At 39.2% G+C, this 22,384-nt stretch overlaps 1 protein-coding gene across 9 annotated transcripts in view; it reads right to left on the reverse strand.

The window, feature by feature from the left end:
- The window catches only part of atp11b (ATPase phospholipid transporting 11B), a 108,936-nt gene that overhangs the window by 80,012 nt on the left and 6,540 nt on the right, over positions 1-22,384 (reverse strand). For 6 of the 9 annotated variants that reach the window (XR_009795769.1, XR_009795768.1, XM_061825303.1 and 3 more), the window contains exons 2-6: positions 7,976-8,092; positions 6,497-6,586; positions 4,447-4,527; positions 4,008-4,115; positions 1,318-1,446 (exon numbers count right to left, since the gene is read on the reverse strand). Coding sequence is in view for 7 of the 9 variants with exons in the window: in XM_061825303.1 (XP_061681287.1) it covers positions 1,318-1,446; positions 4,008-4,115; positions 4,447-4,527; positions 6,497-6,586; positions 7,976-8,092 (525 nt within the window). In the remaining 2 variants the exon portion in view is untranslated. Of the gene's footprint in view, positions 1-1,317; positions 1,447-4,007; positions 4,116-4,446; positions 4,528-4,731; positions 4,914-5,550; positions 5,646-6,496; positions 6,587-7,975; positions 8,093-22,384 lie in introns of those variants that run through there. The other 3 variants (XM_061825306.1, XM_061825307.1, XM_061825308.1) reach the window with 3 other exon arrangements.

Raw genomic sequence — 22,384 nt, forward strand, 5'->3', positions numbered from 1 at the left:
AGAATACCCTGCATAATTCACAACGTCCTCAAATAGCTGATACAATCATCGTTGCGCTTTGTGAGCACCTGACACTCCTGCTGAAAAATAGCCGGTCTGGAGAATGGTGACCAAAGATACTGGTGTACATGGTTAGCATCACTATAACTTCTTTTTTCTAGAAATACACATTTTTCTCTCAAATAACTTTTAAACATATGTGCATAGGAAATGAATAAAGTACTTCATATTGTATAACCCCAATTCCAATGAAGTTGGGACATTGTGTTAAATAAGTGAAAACTGAATACAATGATTTGCAAATTATGTTTAACCTATATTTAATTTAGTACAGTACAAAGACAAAATATTTAATGTTCAAACTGCTATTTTATTGTATTTAGTAAATAATCATGAACTTGGAATTTTATGGCTGCAACACGTTCCAAAAAGCTGGGACAGGTGGAAAAAAAGACCAAGAAAGTTGAGAAATGCTCATCAAACATCTGTTTGGAACATTCAACTGGTGAACATGGTAAATGGGAAGAGCTGGTTAATATGATTGGGTGTAAAAGGAGCTTCCCTGAATAGTTAAATGAACAGTGGTGATGGTCAGAAAAGGTGATGTAGCAGTGGTAAACATGACCGTGTCCTAGCCAAAACAATGATTAAGAGCACAATGGTATTTTTAATAGTGGTAGAACCATATGATTATATAAAAACATGAATCTAATGAATTACAGGCTCTGTAATTAAATCATTGTATTTTGTTGTATCAGGCTACTGTGCACACAAACTAAGGGCATTTTAGGTGCAATTATAGGATGATCTTAAAATGTTTTTTAAGCTGACTATTTACATGGAGGTGTTAAGTCAGAAAGGGCATCTGGGGTAAAAAAAAAAAAAAAAAAAACTGCCTAATAAGTATGAGTTTTCATCTGAGATGACACACTGTGGCGAGACCTAACAGGACAAGCCGAAAGAAATACAGTACATACATACAATACTATAACTCAAATTCAAGTTGGCTTTTTTTCAAGAATGTATATTTTGTTAACTAGAGAACTATATGCAGGTTTTAATCATTCTCCAGACTGAGCTCAGACTGGTACTTTTTGGATGGGTCGGGGATAAAGTACTTGTATGTGTGTTTTAGGACAGACTAATTGTAGTTTTCTCTACGGATCCAACTTCTTTATGTGAAAACACCTAGCTCCATGTTGGAAGAGGCCAAGGCGTACAGAACAGAAACACCAACAATAGTTGTCTGCCTGTTAATGATTTTCTCAGACAATCACACTTCTAAAGGCCACTGTTATTACACACTCACAAACATACCTTAAGATTAGTCTCCCCATCAAGGCTGGCAGTGGTAATGTGACAGGTGCCCTCTGAACGGTCTGATGACAGTAACACCAGATCAGCTGGAAATGTCTCATCTTTAGCCACGCGTACAATATCCCCCACCTATGTAAAGAGACCACAAAACACAAACACATTGACACCAAAATACATCAATAGTGTACAAAAGTGCAAAACCCAATTCCAATGAAGTAGGGACATGGGGTAAAACTAATTAAAAATAAGGATTTGCTAACCCTATTCAACCTACAGTATATTTTTATATCTATATATGTATATTTTCAATCATTTTGAAATTGCTGGCAGCAACACATTTCAGAAAAGCAGGAACAGGAACGTGTTTACCAATATGCTAGATCACTTTTTCTTTTAACAATACTGAAAGCGTTTGGGAACTAAGGACACTAATTGTTTTTATTACAAAGCCAGGCTGCAGTATCACATGAACAATATGGTATGACATTGTGTTGGTGTTGATGAAATAGGCAGGTACAATTCTGAAAAAGACATTGCTTGTGTAACAGCATAGTGTGCTTTAAAAAAAGTGTTTGCCCCTTCTTGGTTTCTTATTTTGTGTTTGCCACACTTAAATGTTTCTTATCAGACAAACTTAAATATTAGCCAAAGAAAACACAAGTAAACACAAAATGGAGAAAAAAAATACAAACCTACCTACAAGTGATTACTCCTCTCCGCTTTAAAATATAACGGTGGTTTATTATACCCGAGTACAAATTCACTAGCCACACCCAGGCCTGATATTGCTATACCTGTTCTCAATCCAGAAATCACTTAAATGGAACCTGCCTGAAAAAGTGAAGCAGACCAAAAGATCCCCAAAAGCTGGACACTGTGCCAATATCTAAAGAGATCAGGAAAAAATGAGAAAATAATTAAGATCAGTTTGAAAAAGGCAAAAAAAGCAATTTCTAAAGCTTTACGAGTCCAGCAAATCACAGCAACACCCATTATCCACAAATGGCAAAACCACAGAATAGCGTTAAACCTTCCTAGGAGCAGCTGGCCGACCAAAATTATCCCACACCAACAACTCATCCAAGAGGTCATAAAACAACCCACATCTGCCAAGGAACTGTAGGATGCACTTGGCTCATTTAAGGTCAGTGCTCATGACTCCAAGATATGGAAAAGACGAGGCAGAAATGTCCTGCATGGCAGTTTCAGGACAAAATGCAATATGAACTTTAACTTGTTCTCAGCCGATGCTGTCCAAAGACGTCAGTAAAGTACTAAAGATGTCAATGGCGTTTTTGAACAGAGATGGGCAAGGGAGGGTCTTGTCCAGTGTGTGATCATCAAGCCTCTGGAAAACTGAAATGAGGAATGGCATATTGTAGATATCAACAACGCATCGAGGTGAATGTCCCTCCCTCAGATTGAACAAGACGAAGAAGCGGGGGGCTAGGTGAAAAAAAAAAAAAAACTAAAAAGCTTTGGGTACTAGAAATTTACTGAGCTAAAATAAGAAAAAGAATGATGCTGTGAGCAATTCCTTTGTTGCAAAGCTATCGCCCAAAATACCAAGATGTTCTAAGCCGCTTGCCATCTGATCACCTGGCGACCAGGATTTGAGTAAATGGGATCCGGAATAGTGGTGATTGAACTCCCTCTTGATCGTGTGGAAGCAGGAGAGCTTCATTCCGAGCTTTCTCCATTTGATAAATGGAGGTGATGGGAAGTCATTTGCAGTTCGCATGAGGACCATTTAGCAAGCTAAAACACTCCTTCAGTCCTTATTATATAAAAACAAAATTAAATCCCACTAGTTCACTTTAAGTTATAGGTCTTACAATGTAACATCTGTTGCCAGGAACTAATTTGAATTTTACATTTCTATCTTGTAGTAATTCAACACCTCAAGATGAGGGTCTTTTAGAATTACGATGAAGTAATATTTTTTGAAAACTTTCAAAACATTGTATTTCTCTTGTAATCATATGTATTTTTTAAAATGTTATGCATTCAGCAGACATTCGACTCCCATTCACGTATGCAGTGCAAACAAAAGGTAACCTGAAGCTATTTTTTTTCCCTCAAAGATATGGAAAGGAAGACCTGGGACCCCTGGCCATCAGTCCAGTCCTTCCTCTCCTTGGCCCAGTTGAGATGCTTCCTACGTTGGCACAGGATCAGAAGGGTCTGACTCGAGGAACCCAACAGTTGTAGCCCATCTCCCAGTTGCGTTTGACTCTGGTAGTTTTCGAAGCTCTGACATAGCCTAACTCCATCCAAACATTTTCTAAGCCTTTTATCCTCACAAGGGTCCCAGCTAACATTTCTCATCATTTCTCTTTCTGGATCCCTGCTAGATTCTTGAATCTTCTCTGTTTGATAATCCAATGATACCCACTGTCATCTCTTTTGGTGGTTTATCTTCTCTTGCCACATTGTATTTCCAGTAGACTTTCCACTGAAATGCTTTGACATAACTCTGTGAACAGTCAGCCGACTGAGCTATGAACATTTGTTGCTCACTCATCCAATGGAAGAGGCTATCAATGATGGTCTTCTGGCCAAATATCAAGACTGCAGTCTTCCCCATATTGAAACAACCAAACTGAAGCATTTAAATGACACCTGGAGAAACTTGTGTTGGAGCTTCTAGTTAGGTCAGATATTTTTGCTTGTGTACGTTTTGCTCGTACCCTGATGTTTTTGGATCTCGTCTGGACCAGGCTTCCGCTGCGAACAACAAACACAGGAGCTCCGTTCACCTCATTGTCAGCCTTGTGTCTCAGCCAGTCCTCATAGCCCTGAGAGACAAACACGCCAAGACATAAGATTAAGGATTGTGGAACATAAAATTCCCTGACATGTCACCATGAACCCATATTATAAACTTCAACTGATCAACCAAAGATAATGAAATAAGTTTTCAATCTGTATAAAGAATAATCTTCACACCATTGTAAAATAAAATTGACCCAGGCTACATTATATACTACAAGTACACTAATTAGCAGCCCCCCCCACCCCACCCCCACAATGTGGCTCCCCACAGAAGCTAGGGAAATTACTGCAAGAACACGATGAGTGTTGTTAGTTCTGCATTTTTAACACCATTAAAGGCAAGTCATGACTCACCTGTTTTATGGCAGTAACTGTAATCACAAAGAAAAGAGGCAGACCACTTGTGACTGGGGAAGTTGGGGTGTCAATCATTAACTGTAAAGACAGTAAACATGCGAAAATAATTAATTCATTCTACTTATACTTCAGGTAATTTAGGAATTTTGTCTTAATGTGTCTGATAAAACTAGAAAAACTGCCTTGCAGATGTCATCATCATAGCAAAGAGGGGTTCTCCATCATACAGTTTCAATTGTTACACATATACTGTATATATGAGAGCAAGACCGATATATTAACAGGTTAACTGTAGATTCTGAATTGTCCTTAGGTGCGAGTGGGAGTGCGAATCGCTGTTTGTCAATCGCCACCCTGCCAGGCAACCGATTGAGAGTGTACACCGCTTCTCGTCCAGTCAGCTCCAGCATGCCAGAAAGGCTCCAGCATGCCCAGAATCCTAGTGAGGATAAGCATGCTATATCCTAATGAGCAAAAACGGGACAGAAAATTCACATTTTAAATAACGGAAGAAGGATTACAAGGATTTCCCTACAGTATATAGAGTATAAAAAATATTTTATATTCTTTTTCTGAACAATACAAAAGGCACTGTGCAGCTACCTGATTTTAGGACAGTAGCCAGTGTAAAAAAGTAGGTGTTGGCTCAAAGTTTAAAAAGAAAAGATTAACTATTTCAACAGATATTTTGAAGTGCTCTCCAGTGGTAATCGTACAAAACAAATACAGGGCTGTGAAAAAGTACGGGCCATATTCAAGTTTGTTTTTTTTTGCGTATTTTTCCCTACTTTGTTAGAGATTATCCCCAAAATAAATAAAATCAATCATACACCAGATTTCCAGCACCACGATGGAGTAGTAAGACACAGCTCTGCGTCCCCAAAATCCAATTTATTGTACTTTATCCATTCATGCTAAGTTTTGTGCATTTCAGATGAAGGATGCACATCACACGAGGTGCCTGCATATGCACCCATGTGCAAAATTTTGCACTTTCCACTTTTTTTGTGGCCTAAAACGTACAAAGTAACGGTAAAAAAAAATGGAAAAAACAAAAGCTTGAAACTGTTTGAAAAAGTTTATAATTTTATCCAAACTCACCAAGCTGGTGTGCTTGGTGGTGACAACTAGCCATGGGAAGTTGAGGTGGGTCGCTTTCATGAGCTGCGGGGAATCAGTCTGCTTCCTATTTCCATCTTTGTTAAGATTGGTTGCCACAAACGATTTGGCCCAAAGGAAAAAAAAAAAAATTTACTGTACCAAAAATATGCTCGAAAGCTCCAGACTGCAGTACTGATCTACAGACATCGCAGTTTACATTCTCTCTCTCTCTCTCTCGCTCTCACCCCCCCCCCTGTATTTTTCTTTTTAGATTATCTCTCTCCCAGTGGACATGCACCTACGATGAAAATTTCAGACCCCTCCATGACTTCTAAGTGGAAGAACTTGCAATATAGCAGGGTGTTCAAATACTTATTTTATTCACTGTATAATTTTGGCCATAATCTTGCAGCCCTAGGTCCAATGTAAATGTACATTGTACTATAAAGCCACTGTAATACTTGATATGATTGGAGGGAAAGAGGTTCACCAGCATGAATCTAGTTATCCATCTATCCTAGTTTAAAAAAATGGATTTGCCTTTTCACAAAGTTAAGATGCAAAGCGCTCTATGAGGCAAATATGACTTGAGATGTACTGACAAGTCGAGTGAGTGAAAATGTAGCCTTGTAGATAAGTCAAAACAGCCAAGTCAATTGCACGGGCTTCACTACACAGGCTCGAATAAATGAGGAGAGGTCTCTCAGTCTGTAAGCTATATTTTACTTGTGCAGGAAGACTGATGCTTAAGTTAGATAATAGTGCTTAAAAAATGTGGTAAAGCAATATATTACTAAATATGAGGACTCGGCAGTTTAGTACAAAAACAGACCTACCGATGTACATAAGTTTTGATTCATTCATGCTCCCTGGACCAAACAAGACAATTTTTATGTCCAAAGGAGGAGGAGACAAGAGGCACAAATGAAAGTGTATGCGTGTTTACCTGTACAAGGAAGATGATGAGAAAGTAAAAGTTCGCTATCCTTCTGAACTGCTCAAACAGATTCTTGGGGACAAAATTCCAAACAGTATACTGGAACAGGAAAAGACATTTAGGGATTTATGACTGAACCCTAAACACAATAAAAACTGTGCACATTGCATTTCAAACTGTTTAGTACTATGATAGTTGGGGTCTGATAATAGCTGATGGAAAAGTAGATCACTATACTTAGATTCCAGATAATACAAAGAAAAACAATTCCTAATATGTATTTTAATTAAAATGTAACTAAACTAGAAGTGCATTGCTGTTTGCTGGGTAGACACCCCAGCTATTAGGGAAACAACATGAAACAGCTATAGGAAATGGGAAATCCTTTTGATGGCAAAAGTGCGATGTTTTAAATATGAATTCATCATGGCAGCTGTCAGAGGATCTCCCAGAATTCCTAGTGATGTGTTAAAATGTTGTTAATCGCCTAATCTTTAGTGTTTTTTTTAATCTTCCACCAGGACTGAACGTGCTATTTGAGCACATGACCTCGCTAGTTTTTAGTACATTGTGCAAGCAGGATGATGTCAATGATCACGTGCAAGGTGAAAAATACGTCTGAAAAGCTAGAGTGTGCTTTATTACGATTGAAACAAGTAAATAGTGTTGAAAATACAGTATTATCATTATTTGTGGGGGGGTTATGCCCCCCCCGCAAATCTAAAAAATCCACAAATTATTGATGCAGTTTTAAAACGCCTTATGTATATGATCTAGAAATGTGGAGGAGGAGGAGACTTTACTTTCAGCGGACGTAGAAGGAAGAATCTACCTCAATTGAATGTTAAATAACAAGAATCTACCACAATTGGCCATAGGAGAAGAATCTACCTCAATTGGTTGTAGAAGATGCCGCGAGTTTTTAATTCCCTGAAGGGAGGATTCTGCACAACACCCACAAATGCAAACTATACATTTTTAATTTAATTAATTTAAAAATCTTTCACAAAATGTAGCTGCATGTGAAACTCTTCTGGTGGATTTAATGCGTGGAGCGTTCACTAAGCGCTTGAAAAGGTTGGACTGCTACGTGAGGAGAACACCACAACTTCAGGGGTAACCTGAGATGAAAATGACTGAGAGCGACTGAGAGGGTGGGGGGCAACACTACAAAGAATGGGTGCGAGCCATTAACCGGTGCGCACTGTTGTCGGGAGAATACGGAACTTGACTATTTTCTACCGGAGGAGACCACTGTTTTTTTTCGTTTTTTTTTTTAATCATACAAGGCTTTGTTTTTCTTTAATGAAACAAGGCTCTAGAATCAAAAATCAGAAGACTGAGAATTTTTTGCACATTTTGAAGCTTCATGAAAAAAAAAAAAAATGTCATGACCTAAACTGTCATAGCGACTAATTCTGACATCTGCATACAAAGAAAACCAGATTGACAACAATAAGAGAAAATGATACAATCAAAATACTGTACCTTCGATGATGTGATTCTGTTGTCAGCAAAACGTTGAGGTATATAGTGACCATGCTGGGGGAAACGGTTTGCTACATAAACTGTCCTAGTGTCACTTTGATGGGGGGGGTCAAAACCCTAGAAGGGAACGGGGATAGAGGGAGAATACAACAGGATAAAGAAAATTGTAATAAAAAAAATGTATGCTAATTCCATAAAAATAACAGAAGTCAAATATTTTCCTAAAAACGCTACTGAATACTAACTCCGATCAAGTTACTTGGTGTAGTGAAATTGGATTGTAAAGTTAACTTACAATATCAATTAATATTCATTCATGTTAATTAACAAAAGACTTATGATTAACAAACAAAATGAACATTTGATATGTGTACTCGAATAAATGTTGAAACTCAACTCTAGCAAACGAACAGTTGGCATAGTATAAAGTATTCTTAACAAGTGAAAATGTGTGTTGGTGGTCACCAGTGATTAGAACGGGAGGATGTTTGTGTAAGGCTTTGTTGAGGTATGTTAAAGTACAGTAGTTTTAATATGATACAACTTGCAAGCAAGCAACAAAACGTTACATAGCCTAGCAAGCTAGTGCTAGCGCTAGTGGTTGTGCGTAAACATCCCTGTTGAATACATGATCTGATCTGACTAGTGATTTCAAACCTTTTTTTCATTTCATGGCACACGAATAAATAAAAATTTGACAAAAAGTAAATTAATTAATTAGGGCAATGGCGTTCAAGCTCGAGGGCATGCCCGCTGTTATGACAGGGGGCTACCATGAACACTTTTTATCATTAAGTTACACTCAGCAGACAGCGCTAATTTTACTAACGAACACAGAAGCCTACACCAGCCCCTGAAATGGTTGTAGGAATTCAACAAATTAAATTTTTAGCAGGAAAAAGTTTTGATTTTTGTTTATTCTTGGTGGTTGGCAACTGGTTAACGTTGTTCGTTTGTTTTTTTAAACTCAAAGATTGGTCATCAGCCCCAAAAATCCTATATCATATAAAACTTAAATATCATATAAAACTTAAATTCTGTAAGTAACTGGAACAGAAATCCCAGCTCTATCCATTCTCTTCCCTCTTTGGCCTGGAGGACACGACATCCTCAATTTCCAAACACAATTTGAAATGTGGCCTCGTCGGACCATAGAACAGTTTTGCACCAGTTCATCTTATGAGCTCAGACCCAGAGAAACTGGTGACGTTTTTAGGTGTTGTTGATAAATGGGGTTTGCTTTGCATTGTACAGTTTTAAGTTGCACTTACGGATGCAGCATCAAACTGTATTTACTGACATTACTTTTCTGATCTATTCCTGAGCCCATGTAGTGATATAGTTTAGACCAGGGGTCGGCAACTCGCGGCTCACGAGCTGCATGTGGCAATTCAGCACAGCCCCAGTGGCTAACTGGAGCTTTTGCAAAAATGTATGGAAAGGAAAAAAATGTGGGAGAATATTATATTTTTGGTTTTAATATGGTTTTTGTAGGAGGAGCAACATGACACCGAGATTCTTAATGTTTTACATCTATCTGTCCATCCATTTTCTTAGCCACTTATCCTCACGTGGGGTGTGGGAGTGCTGGAGTCTATCCCAGCTGTCATCGGGCAGGAGGCGGGGTACATCCTGAAGTGGTTGCCAGCCAATCACAGGGCACATGGAGACAGACAACAGTCACACTCCCAATCACACCCAAGGGAAAATTATAGTCTCAAATGGATGCATATTTTTGGGATGTGGGAAGAAACCCAAAAATCTTAAACTATTATTTTAATTTTATATACTTTACCTTTTCAAAAGGCTGCTGTTTTATTAAGATGTGATTGATCATACTAATATGGAATTGTAGCTTTTGTATTTCTCTGTTGCTGCCATTACAGGGAAAGAGAAAATAATTATTTTATTAATTGAATTTTCCTATTTTCATAAGACCTTTCAAAAAGGCTGCTGTTTTATTGTTTTAATTGCTGTTTATTTTTTAAATTGCTAAGATGGAAAACAATGGCATGCTGTGGAAGGAAAAGAAGAAGATTGCAGGCAAGTTTGGCCAGACAAGGGGGTAAAAGAGGACTGCATTTTAATTCCATGGAGAAGTCTGAAAGAGGCATGTTCAATTTTTTCAATCCTCAAAATAAATGTAATTTTTTTTCTTCATAATATTTCAATAATTTTAATTGCTGTAACAAAAGATAATAATGGAAGTTAAACTTAAAAAACTATCATACAGCAGAGCCGTCATGTGTCATTATCTCCAGGATGCGTTGCAGCAAAGATAATAAAATATCAATTTATCCATTTACTGGGCTGATTATCCTTTCAAGGGTGTGCTGGAGCCTATCCCAGCTGTCATCAGGCAGGAGGCGGTGTACAGCCTGAACTGATTGCTAGCCAATCACAGGGCACATAGAGACAGAAAACAGTCACACTCACAATAACCTGCGGGCAATTTAATACCTCCAACTAATGCAGGTTTTTGGGATGTGGGAGGAACCGGAGAAAACCCACGCAGGCACATGTTTACTCTCGATAATAATGGCAAAAGTAAAAAAAAAATAAAGAAGAGCTGTTGCGTTAATGAATGTCAGAATATGTGAATAACAGATTTGTGCCATAGCACTCTCAAATCAGTATTCACCCGCAAACAGGAAATGCAAGTTAACCGTACTGACCATGTTCCGAAGTGATGCCAAATGCACATGTTCCAAACTACTTCATGTACTGCGAGCGCATTTATGTCGAAAGTCATCAACATCATGAGTCATGTCAAAGGAAATTCAGTTACACTGAAAACATTTCTGGGATATAACACAGGTAATGTTTCAGTATCCAACAAAAATAAATGTGGGATTGTGATTTACTTTGACTTGATCTAAATTCTAACAGACTAGTGTGTCCAAATATCTAAATGTGAAGTTATTTCGCCCCGTGGTACCGCGTTATCTTGAAGTAGAAAACTTTTCCCCTCTACATGCTTTAGGAAGCTATAGATCATCTACTGCTAGCTTTCATCAATGTATTGACAATAGATACTGCCGTAAATTACGCGAGATTATAATACATCATGATGAAATAAAATGATTTCATTGTATGAATATTTAGTTTTGAAATTGAATGTCTATTGACCTCTTTAAAAATGTCTGTCTGAGTGCAATGTCAATAAATTATGATTATGGTATTAGGTAAGCACTAGATACTCGGGTATAACAACTCTAAGTTATTTTAAGGTCTAGAGATTACATCCCTAATCACACCCTAACTTTATCTGCGGGCATGACTGACCATACCCGTACATTTTTCAAAAGTGACTGGAATAATAATAATAATAATGACGAAAAAAGTGGTGACACTGGATGAGATTTTCTCTTTTTTGTGTAAAAAAAATGTCTGGTCTGAAGCCAAAGCAGAAAGTACAGGATGAGATGGTGTATAATGTTAAAATTCCACCTTGGCGCAGCCTGATAGAGGATGAAAGTACAGACAATACAGTGCACAAAAAGCTAATTCTGTATTTTAAAAATAGAAGACAACAAAACATTAACCTTAAAATGGTTTGGGAGCATCATTCAGCTTTCAACATGGATTACTAAAGATATTCTGCAAGCAATAATTCACTTTTACACCAAGAAAAACAGACGAGGATATCATTGTGGGTTAAAAATAAATAAATGAAAAAAAGTTGGAAGCGACATTTCAAATTTACAGTTCATTGTTGACTTGTTTAACATATTTTTTTGTTTATTGACATTCATTGCAAGTTTGCAAAAACACATAAAATTGTTCTTAAAATGTTCTGATGGTAACGTAAATGCTGTAATCTGAATCTTTTAATGAGGCATGTAACTTCAAATGGATAACACCAATCTGCCCAAAGTGCATACGCCTGAGGTTGCTCACGGGCTTAGTGTGTTTCTCTCAGAGACGTCAAAAATTAGAGGAAACGTTGGTCACGAGCATCCAATGTTGGTTTTCGGCCCTGCAGATTCTCTGAACCTTTTGACATTATTGGCCGTGGATGATCCAATCCCTAAATTCCTTTTAATTGTATGTTGACGAACATTGTCCTTAAACTCTTAAGACTATTTTGTCACACACTTGTTTACAAAGAGGTGAAGTTTGCCCATCTTTGCTTGTGAATGATTTGGCAATTCAGGGACCCTCTTTTCATACTCAATCACGGCTCCCACGAATGTTCCCTCTGAGCTGTGTGCATGCTCAATTGCGCAATGCTAATATGTTCTCTGTACACAGACATTTTCACAAAAAAATTACAGAAAATACAGCCTGAATTGAAAGTACAATACAACATACAACTATTCAGTTTGTGCTGTTTTGCAATATGATTCACTGAGTGAGGGATGATTGGCTATGTCTGATTCACATATGTGCTTATGCAGCCTGTCAACAGATGTTTACAATGACAGCATCCTTATGCCCCAGCCACCACCAGTGTTGACTGAACAAAGAGGTCTGGGCGTTGTGGAGCGAAGATGAACGAGACACACTACTTATGTTTACCCTCGTGGTGAAAGTAAAAAAAAGAAATGCTCTTATTTTAAAGATGCAATGACTGTCGGAGTATGTGCAAAAAACAAACAAACAAAAAGGTGGTGAAACTGGACGAGATTTTCTCTTTTTTGAGTGAGAAAGGTCTGATCTGAAAAATGTGCTGCAAAGCCAAAGTAGAAAGTGAGTTTATGGAAGGAAACGTGGACAGAATGGAAGTTGGAGTACCTCAAGCATCAAATTTGGGTCATTTAAAACCAATTAAAATCGTACACAGACGTTAGGAATCAGCATGGGTACCGTAATTTCTCGAGTATAATGCGTCCCGAAGTATAATGCGTACCCCCAAAGTTGATCTAAAAAAATAAACAAATAGAAAAACAAAAAAATCAGGAAATCCTTCCTACCAACGTACAATCCGCACCACCAATTTGCTTGTACCCATATGCTCAAAACATTCGGAATTATCTGTATTTATATTTTGTAGGTTTGTACTTGTTTTGTTTTTCAAAAAACTGTCTGTCCAACAATCATTAATTAGAGATGAAAGTGGACTTTCCTGAAAATTCCTGAAAATACAAAAGCGAGCACTGAAGGTGTGAAGTCCTGCTAGGGGAGTCCGGGAGCATGCCCCCCCCCCCCTTGGAAATTTTTGAAAAATGGATGGCTGTGGTGCTTTCCGGCGATATTTCAAAATTTCAAAATTCAGACAAAAATTGAAAGTAAAATTTCTAAATCGTGACCCAAAAAAAAAAAAAAAAAAAGGGCAAAGTTCCCTAAGGGCCAAGCCCAGACTTTTTTTGCCCCCTATCCCCCTATCACGGGATAGCACAAAATCACATTTGTCATTAAAATATGCTTAAAATATGCCATCTTATCTCAAGACAAATTAATTAAGTGAACTATTCAGTAAAAAGACATCTAAAATTGTCCTTTTGCCCACATTATACATATTATAGTATAGATATAGAATTTACACAAAACTATATCCTAGAATTTCTACACCGTACAGCAAAAAATATTAAAGAAGTTGATCTGCAGTAATTCTATTAACATTTAAGTCTTAAACTTATTACGTCGCGTTGTACTGATACACTTGACCCCATTGCTCACGATCTTAGATATAGATCTAGTAATACTAATAGTATAATGAGTTGCTTTTAATGTTTTGATTAAGACAGTCACTCACATTTGAAAAATGTACGGGTGTGGTCAGTCATGCTCACAGATAAAGTTGCGGGTGTGATTAGGGATGGCCTTAAAATAATTTACTGGCTTAATATAACTGTAAATAAAAAATAAAATAAAAAAATACATAACTAAAATAGAAAACTAAAATTTCAAACTCAGAAATGATCATTTCCAATTTCAGTAGAAAATTATATAAAATATTTAAATTTTTAATTAATAAAAATTCTTGATCTGAAAAACTTTAAGGAAAAGTTAAATGCACTGGCATGTCAAGAAATAAACTTGAACGGTCTATACCCGCAATGTTTTGAAAATGCTGAAAGTTTAGTTCAACATAATCGGCGTTCGTTGCAACCAGCGAGAACGCGCCTTTATGTGCATGCGGCATGATAGTCTAATGTCTTTTTTGGGGGGGGCACACTGTCACACTGCCTCACGATCGACGCAACAAGAACCCCTGGTGTAACTGAATTTCTTTTGACATGGCTCATGACGTTGATGACTTATCTTATTTTGCTCCCACAGCATGTCATCCTCTGTGTCATCCATGGCGTTTGTGGGAAAACATTTTTTGAATCCCAAGAGTTTTGGTTCCGCAGCGGGTGGCTATCAAAACAACGGGAGCACAAACTACGTAGAAACGGGCACATTTTCAAAAAAGCAACAATTCAATTGTGTGCGCTCGCCGTTTTTTTTTTTTTTTTTTTATGTGCCCATGACGCTCATTTTATGTAGTTTGAGCTCTGGTTGTTTTTATACCCAGAGGTGAGCTATCGTTGTTTCAGACTGCAGCGCTACTTCCAGGTTGGCCATGTCATCGGCACGATTGTCCACATTTCTTTTAAAAGCAGCTGCACAAATAACCGTTGTAGTCGACATTTTTTGTCTTGGTTTAAATTAAGACCAACTCACAGGCAGTCGTTTCTGACCTTTGGTGCAGTAGCAACAAACATTCTACGCTAACAATCAAAATGAAGAGGTCATACAGTTCAGGTTGGGGGCCCACATTACAGTAACAAATGTAAATGTGTAACATAAGAGATCGGATATCATATTGAAGGCGGCACGGTGGTTCAGCTGGTAAAGCGTTGGCCTCACAGTTCTGAGGTCACGGGTTCAAACCCGGACCCTCCTGTGTGGAGTTTGCATGTTCTCCCTGGGCCTGCGTGGGTTTCCTCTGAGCACTCCGCTTTCCTCCCACATTCCAAAAACATGCAACATTAATTGGACACTCACTCCCGCCATGAAAATCCTCTCGAGGGATTTGTTTTCGAGAAGAAACAGGAAGTGACGTACACGACAGTGGTGCCACCTAGTGGACTGATTTGTTTCCATTAGTTTTACCTCTGGGAAGGTAGTTCGTTGTTCCTTCGCGTTAGCCAAAATGCCGGCTCATTGCATTGCTGGACATTGGTTGAACACTCGGGAGAATGCATTTACCCTTCCTAAGTTTAAAAGAGACCCTGTTCGTTGTGAAAAATGGATTGCACGGGTGCAGAGGACGAGAGCTTTGTGGGTTCCAAATAACAGGTAGGTGTGTATACAGCTCCCCAAAAAAAATAAATTGTTTGGGCGGACCATGTAATCGGTCTCTCTCATAACGTAGGAAAGGTCCGCGTATGAAATGTGTTGATGTGCGCATATAGCTACTAAAAAAAATAATAGCTTGGTGCGGACCACGTAATCGGTCTCTCTCATAACGTAACAAAAGATTCGCGTATGAAATATGTCGATGCGCGCGTCGCCCAGCCAACAATGTCTCGATTGTGTTCATCGAGTACTGAGGCGACTTTGAACATACCCCTAAAAGCAACATAGCTAGGCTCCACCTCCTCCTTATATTCCACCACGGGCACCGAAACTCAGCCACACCGGCTGAGGTGCCGCGTTCGGCGGTCGCAGCTTCTGCGAAGGCTGCGTGTCGGGCTTTGCGACGGGGGCGCTCTGAAGAACCCAGCCGAGAATGCGTTACTCAGTCGCGTGCCCGCATAAAGCGCCCCGGCTTGACTGTGACTAAAGCAGCACCTCTCGGCTCTGTCATAAGCCACACCGGCCGGCTCTGATGAGCCGCGATGGCTCATCTCTGCCGCGGGTGTGGATCGGACAGAATGCAGTTTGGCCGTGATCAGATATCATCTCAATATGGCTCGAAACAATAGTGTAATATTGCCCTGAGGGCTTGAAAAAAATAGTGTAATATTTCCCCGGTAACTTCACTCGGTTGTGTGGTGTTGTCCTTTTCGAAAAGAGCTTCGGTGTCAGAAGGGACGTCGGAAAAATGCGAATATCTCTATTGTTCGGCTTCCATAGTAGCAGGCACTGCGCGTTTTCAACGACGGAAGTGACGATGACATCAAGGACAGAGGACGCAACTAATATGGCGACCACTTGGATGTCGAGGGACACTCAATTGTGCAACTTTGTGCATGGATGACGCGCTCTCCGCTCACTTTTTTTTTTCCCGTATAGACATTGAAGTGAATACTGTTTTATGTATTTTTCACCACAATATCTATTTTAGAATGTTTATAGGGATGACACCCGGGCTTTAAGTATAATGGGCTCTATTAACTTTTTGAAAATATTTTTGGAAAAATTTGTGCATTATTTTCGAGAAATTACGGTGATTTGTTGGGGGAGAGCGCCAAAAAGAAAAGGAATGAGCTGACACTGGTAAACAAATCGAACCCAGAGCAAGGTTAAAATCCTCATCAACAATGTTCTCCTAGTCGTTAACAGGAATTAATCTCTGCTGTCAGTGATTCCCAACCAGTGTTCCATTGCACATTACTGTGACGTGAGAGTTCTTCTGGCGTGTCATGGGAAATTATCGAATTTCCCTTAATTGCTCAAAATATTATTAATTCACAATAAAAAGTATATATCTTTGTTCACCTACCTATGGCAGCAGCATATAAAGACAGACTATGAGATGGCAGAAAGTGTATATGTTCCTACCCTCATCTATGGTCACGAACTGTGGGTCATGACCCAAAGAACAAGATTCCGGATACAAGCGGCCGAAATAAGTTTCCTCCTCTCCCTTAGAGAGAGGGTGAGAGGCTCGGTCTTCCAGGAGGGGCTTAGTGACAGCTGCAGCTCCTACAAATTAGGAGCCAGGTGAGGTGGCTGGGGCATCTGATCTGGATGCCTCCAGGACACCTCCCTCCCACCGGAAAGACCAAGGACATCCTTGAGAGCCTGTCCCTCAGCTGGCCTGGGAATGCCTCGGGATCCCTCCAGAAGAGCTTGATGAAGTGGCTGGGTTAAGGGAAGTCTGGGTATCTCTGCTGAAGATACTGCCCCCATGACCCGGCCCTCTATATAAGTATTTTCATGACTATAAGGTGCACTTAAATGTCTTGAATTTTCTCCAAAACGGACAGGGCGGCTTATAATGCGGAGCGCCTTATACGTGATCCATTGTCCAAAATTTGTAACAGACTGGAAGCATTTCCTGCTGACACACTAGTTATATAAAGGAAAAGCAGACCTGTGAGAGGACAGCATGTGGAAGTTACAGGAGAAAGTGTGCGAGTGGAGAGGACGCTAAAGTCACGTCCCCCCAGAAGGTACATAATGTTGGTATGTGTTTTGTGCTTAACAACATAGCTTTAGCTAAGGTCCCCCAAAAATGGTAACAACAAAGATATATGCTTACAAAGAACAAATAACCTCCATGAATAAACAAGCCCAGCTAATGAACTCTGAGCTTGTTATACTGAGAGCCTACAAGGTGAGGTGGCCCAAATTGGAACAACAATACAAGCATTGGATTAATTAACAAAGAACAAACGATCGCCATGAAAAAAAAAAACAATGAAGCAACTTCATTTGCTGGACAACGCCGTGAACAAAATAAAAGTGAAGTTGGGAGCGATGGATGACAAATGGCGAACACAACTATTAAGAGGCAGCTCCAGCCAAGTTACGCCACAATTTCTCGTGGCATTGTTGTGGATGCTTGGGCCAAAGTGTCTGTTTCCACTTGAGGAAGTAGGAAAACGAGCTTTGCCAAGTCGACAAGACCAAGCTGAATTTCCGTGGAAACAAGACGAGGTGGCCCAAGTTGGAAGAACAATACGAGCAATGGATTAACAAAGAATAAACAATCGCTGTGAAAAAAAAAGACAACGAAAAAACTTCATTCACTGGAAATCGCCATGAACAAAAAATGAAGTTGTGAGCGATGTGGGAGCGATGGATGACAAATGGCGAACAACGTTATTAAGAGGCAGAAAAAAATGGAACAAAGCTGCAAGCGACCTTTAAAATTTATAGTGCATAGTTGGCTTGGTTTAGTTAGTCACTCACAATTGACAAGCGTGACCGCGCTCGCGCGGCTTCGCAGTCTAAAATCTGCACATTCGAGCACGAAAAATCATGCGTGTAAAATTTGTTACGAGTCGAAAAAGTAGACATTGAAAGACGTTGCTCATTTTGTGTCGTCTTGACATTAATTTACGTGTTTATTTCATAAACGTTAACTAAACAAGCCTGTTCCTAAACAATCAGTCTTCACCCGGAAACAGGAAATCCAAGTTAACCGTACTGACCGTGTCCGGAAGTGATGCCAAAAGGGAATGTTCAGAGCTTCTTCACATACTGCAAGCGCATTTACGGTGAAAGTCATCAACATAATGAGCCATGTCAAAGGAAATTCAGTTCCATCAATGCGTCGATCACGAGGGAGTTTTGGATGATCGTGTGACGGCGTGCCCAAAAAAAGAAAAAAAAAAGACTATCGACTATCATCCACCTCGTCGCTTGACTCAAGTGTGGCCAATAAGTCAAGCGCATGCACAAAAAGGCGCATTCTAGCAAGCCGGCCTCCTATTTACGGCAATCGCGGCGTAGCGCGCATGCACCCCCCACCCCCATCCACCTCCTTTACTATAATACGTATGAGATTGTGATTTACTTTGACTTGATCTAAGTTCTAACAGTCATTTTGCCTGTGGTACGCGTTATGTTGAAGTTCAAAACTTTTCCCCTCTGCATGCTTCAGGAACATGTAGATCATCTACTGCTAGCTTTCATTAATGGATTGACAATATCGAAACCGCCATAAATTACGCTAGATTATAACAATACATCATGATTGCCAACAGAAATGTTTGTTACAATGTGTCGCGAGCTTGTTGCCACTAATGCCGATTATGTTGAACTAAGCTTTCAGCATTTTCAAAACATTGCAGATATAGACCGTACGTGTTTATTCCTTGACAGACTAGTGCTTTTAAGTTTACTTCATATAAAGTTTGTCAGATCAAGAACTTTTATAGATGAAAAATTTTAAAGACCGTTTTATATCATGTTGTACTAATATCAGTTGAAATTGGAAATTAACATTGAGTTTGAATTTTTTTTCTATTTTAGTTGCGTATTTGTTTATTTTATTTTTAATTTAAAGTTATGTTATATTAATCCAGTAAGTTATTTTAAGGTCTTGAAACTCCATCCCTAAATCACACCAGCAACTATATTTGCGAGCATGACTGACCGTACCCGTACATTTTTCAAATGTGAGTGACTGCTGTTAAAAATGTCAGTAAAGTACGGACCACTGAACTTGGTTTCCTATACGGTACCTTTTTAAATAGCGTGCATGGATGCTCCGTATGCTTTAAACTAATGTTGCTATATAGCTACAGTGAAGAAAATAAGTATTTGAACACCCTGCTATATTGAAAATTCTCATACTTGGAAATCATGGAGGGGTCTGAAATTTTCATCGCAGGTGCATGTCCACTGTGAGAGAGATAATCTAAAAAGAAAAATCCACAAATCACAATGTATGATTTTTTCAACGATTTATTTATGGGATACAGCTGCAAGTAAATATTTGAACACCTGTCTATCAGCTAGAATTCTGACCCTCAATGACCTGTTAGTCCGCCTTTAAAAGTCCACCTCCACTCCATGTATTATCCTCAATCAGATGCACCCGTGCGATGTCATTAGCTGCATAAAGACACCTGTCCACCACATACAATCAGTAAGACTCAAACTTGTAACATGGCCAAAACCAAGAGCTGTCCAAAGACATCAGAGACAAAATTGTACAACTCCACATGGCTGGAAAGGGCTATGGAGAACTTGCCAAGCAGCTTAGTGAAAAAAGGTCCACTGATGGAGCAATCATTAGAAAATGGAATAAGCTAAACATGACGATCAATCTCAATCGGAGTGGAGCCCCAAGCAAGATATCACCTCGTGGGGTCTCAATGATCCTTAGAAAGGTGAGGAATCAGCCAAAGACTACTCGACAGGACTTGGTCAATGATCTAAAAAGAGCTGGGACCACCATTTCCAAGGTGACTGTTGGTAGTACACTTAAGACATCATGGTTTGAAAACATGCATGGCATGAAGGTTCCCCATGCTAAAACCAGCACATGTCAAGGCCCGTCTTAATGACCATTTGGATGATACAGAGGAATCATGGGAGAAGGTTTTGTGGTCAGATTAAACCCAAATGGAACTTTTTGGTCATAGTTCTAAGAACTATGTTTGGAGGAAGACAAATGATGAGTTCTATCCCAAGAACACTAACCCTACTGTGAAGCATGGGGGTGGGAGCATCATGTTTTGTGGGTGTTTTTCTGCATATGGGAGAGGACAACTGCATTGTAGGGTTAGATTTCGGGGAACAACCCCTTTCCCTCAGTCAGAGCATTGAAGATGGGTCGTGGCTGGGTCTTTCAACATGACAATGACCTGAAGCACACAGCCAGGAAAATCAAGGTGTGTCTCTGTAGGAAGCATATCAAGTTTCTGGCGTGGTATAGCCGGTCTCCAGACCTAAACCCAATAGAAAATCTTTGGAGGGATCTGAAATTCAGTCTTTCTTAGCGACAACCCAGAAACCTGTCTGATCTAGAGAAGATCTGTGTGGAAGAGTGTCCCAAAATCCCTCTTGCAGTGTGTGCAAACCTGGGGAACAACTACAAGAAACGTTTAACCTCTCTAATTGCAAAGGCTACTGTACCAAATATTCACATTGGTTTTCTCAGGTGTTCAAATACTTAGTTGCAGATGGATCACATAAATAAAGCGTTGAAAAAAAAATTATACATTGTGATTTCTGGATTTTTCTTTTTAGATTATCTGTCTCACAGCTACAATGAAAATTTCAGACCCCTCCATGATTTCTAAGTGGGAGAACTTGCAATTTAGCAGGGTGTTCAAATACTTATTTTCTCTACTGTATATCCTTTGCAGCGCTAAACGTGTATGTAAATAACATTTGAAATTCATGTTTTGTGTCAATTATTTCTTTGATCATCGTTTTGTTGTCTACTGGTTGTACTGTTCTGTTTACTGTAGTGTAAAGAGTTTGGTTTGGTGTGAAACCGTGGCTGAAGATGGTGTGTTGACTTATGACTCGCTTCCACTGCTCGTAGTGGGGGGAAAAAAAGTGTAGGCGTGTTCTTCTGCTTACAAAAATAAAGGTGAAATTGTGCCTCACTGTCTCGCGAGTGCCACCCTGACTTTTAAGTGTGCCTTATCGTCGTGAAAATACGGTACGTGAACATAGCTCAAGCAATCCTTGAATGAAAGTCCTCTCCTGGGATGCAGTGACAAACACCACATTTTTTTCCAGTCTAAAAACAGGTCGGTCATTTAATTTACACAATTCTTAAGTAGTTTGTGTTGGGTCAAATTTCAGGGCTATTTTTCTGACCCTAACAAATTAGTTGGGTCAAATTTACCCATTGTTGAGTTCTGTTATCTTGCGACAGTTCAGTCGGGTTCGGCCCCGTTGCTTTGTGTGTGGCAGCCTTTACCAGACTTTTATTGTGATAATTCTAATTTTTAAAAGAATGTTATGTTATTTAGAGTCACCTGGAGCTACACCTCCCACCCCACTTCATCATCTCGAGGTGAGTAAGGGCGAAAGCTAACAAAGCTTGTGAGAGGCTAGTAAAAGTTGGCTTTACTCCACTGTTATAGGCTTTCATGTACTTGAGTAGTACTCCATCAAATTCAATGGCTTTAAACAGCAAAAAATAATTTTAACAATGGTGCTAGCAAGGATAATAGCATTAGAAAAACTTTTATTTAACTCCCCCTCTCATTACTTTATACATTACATTCTGTTTTTAAAACTATTGGTTCTAAGTCAAAGTGACAACACATTACAGTAATGCCAGTTGTGAACACTGTTTAAAGGCAAGTAAATTACAGCATAGCATTATTTCCTCTTTTTCTTAGTTTTATTAACTACACTTAACACACAGTACATTGTGTTAACATTTGTTCCCCATTTTACAACACAATACATCATGTGGAAATACCATCAAGAGACTTATCTCTCAAACCGCACACAAAGGATCAATGACAGTGGTTTCTTCAGTCCAAGTTTCCCAGTGTAAAAAACGTGTCATAACCTTGAGAAATATTTATTTGTTATTTCAGGGTCTGAGCAATTCTACCATCAGTATTGAAATTTTCATCTGGTGTCTGAAATTGTACCTTGGAGCTAATCAGTTCTTTAATATTAAGTTGTAACATGAGTTGAAATCTATCTGTCCATCAATCTTTAGCCATCCATCCAAGCTTTACTTCCCAGAATTATTCTTTTCCTTTCGGCTTGTCCCGTTAGGGGTCGCCACAGCGTGTCATCTTTTGCCATCTTAGCCTATCTCCTGCATCTTCCTCTCTAACCCCAACTGCCCTCATGTCTTCCCTAACCACATCCATAAAC

The sequence above is a fragment of the Syngnathoides biaculeatus genome, chromosome 7, assembly GCF_019802595.1.
Source record: "Syngnathoides biaculeatus isolate LvHL_M chromosome 7, ASM1980259v1, whole genome shotgun sequence".
NCBI lineage: Eukaryota > Metazoa > Chordata > Actinopteri > Syngnathiformes > Syngnathidae > Syngnathoides > Syngnathoides biaculeatus.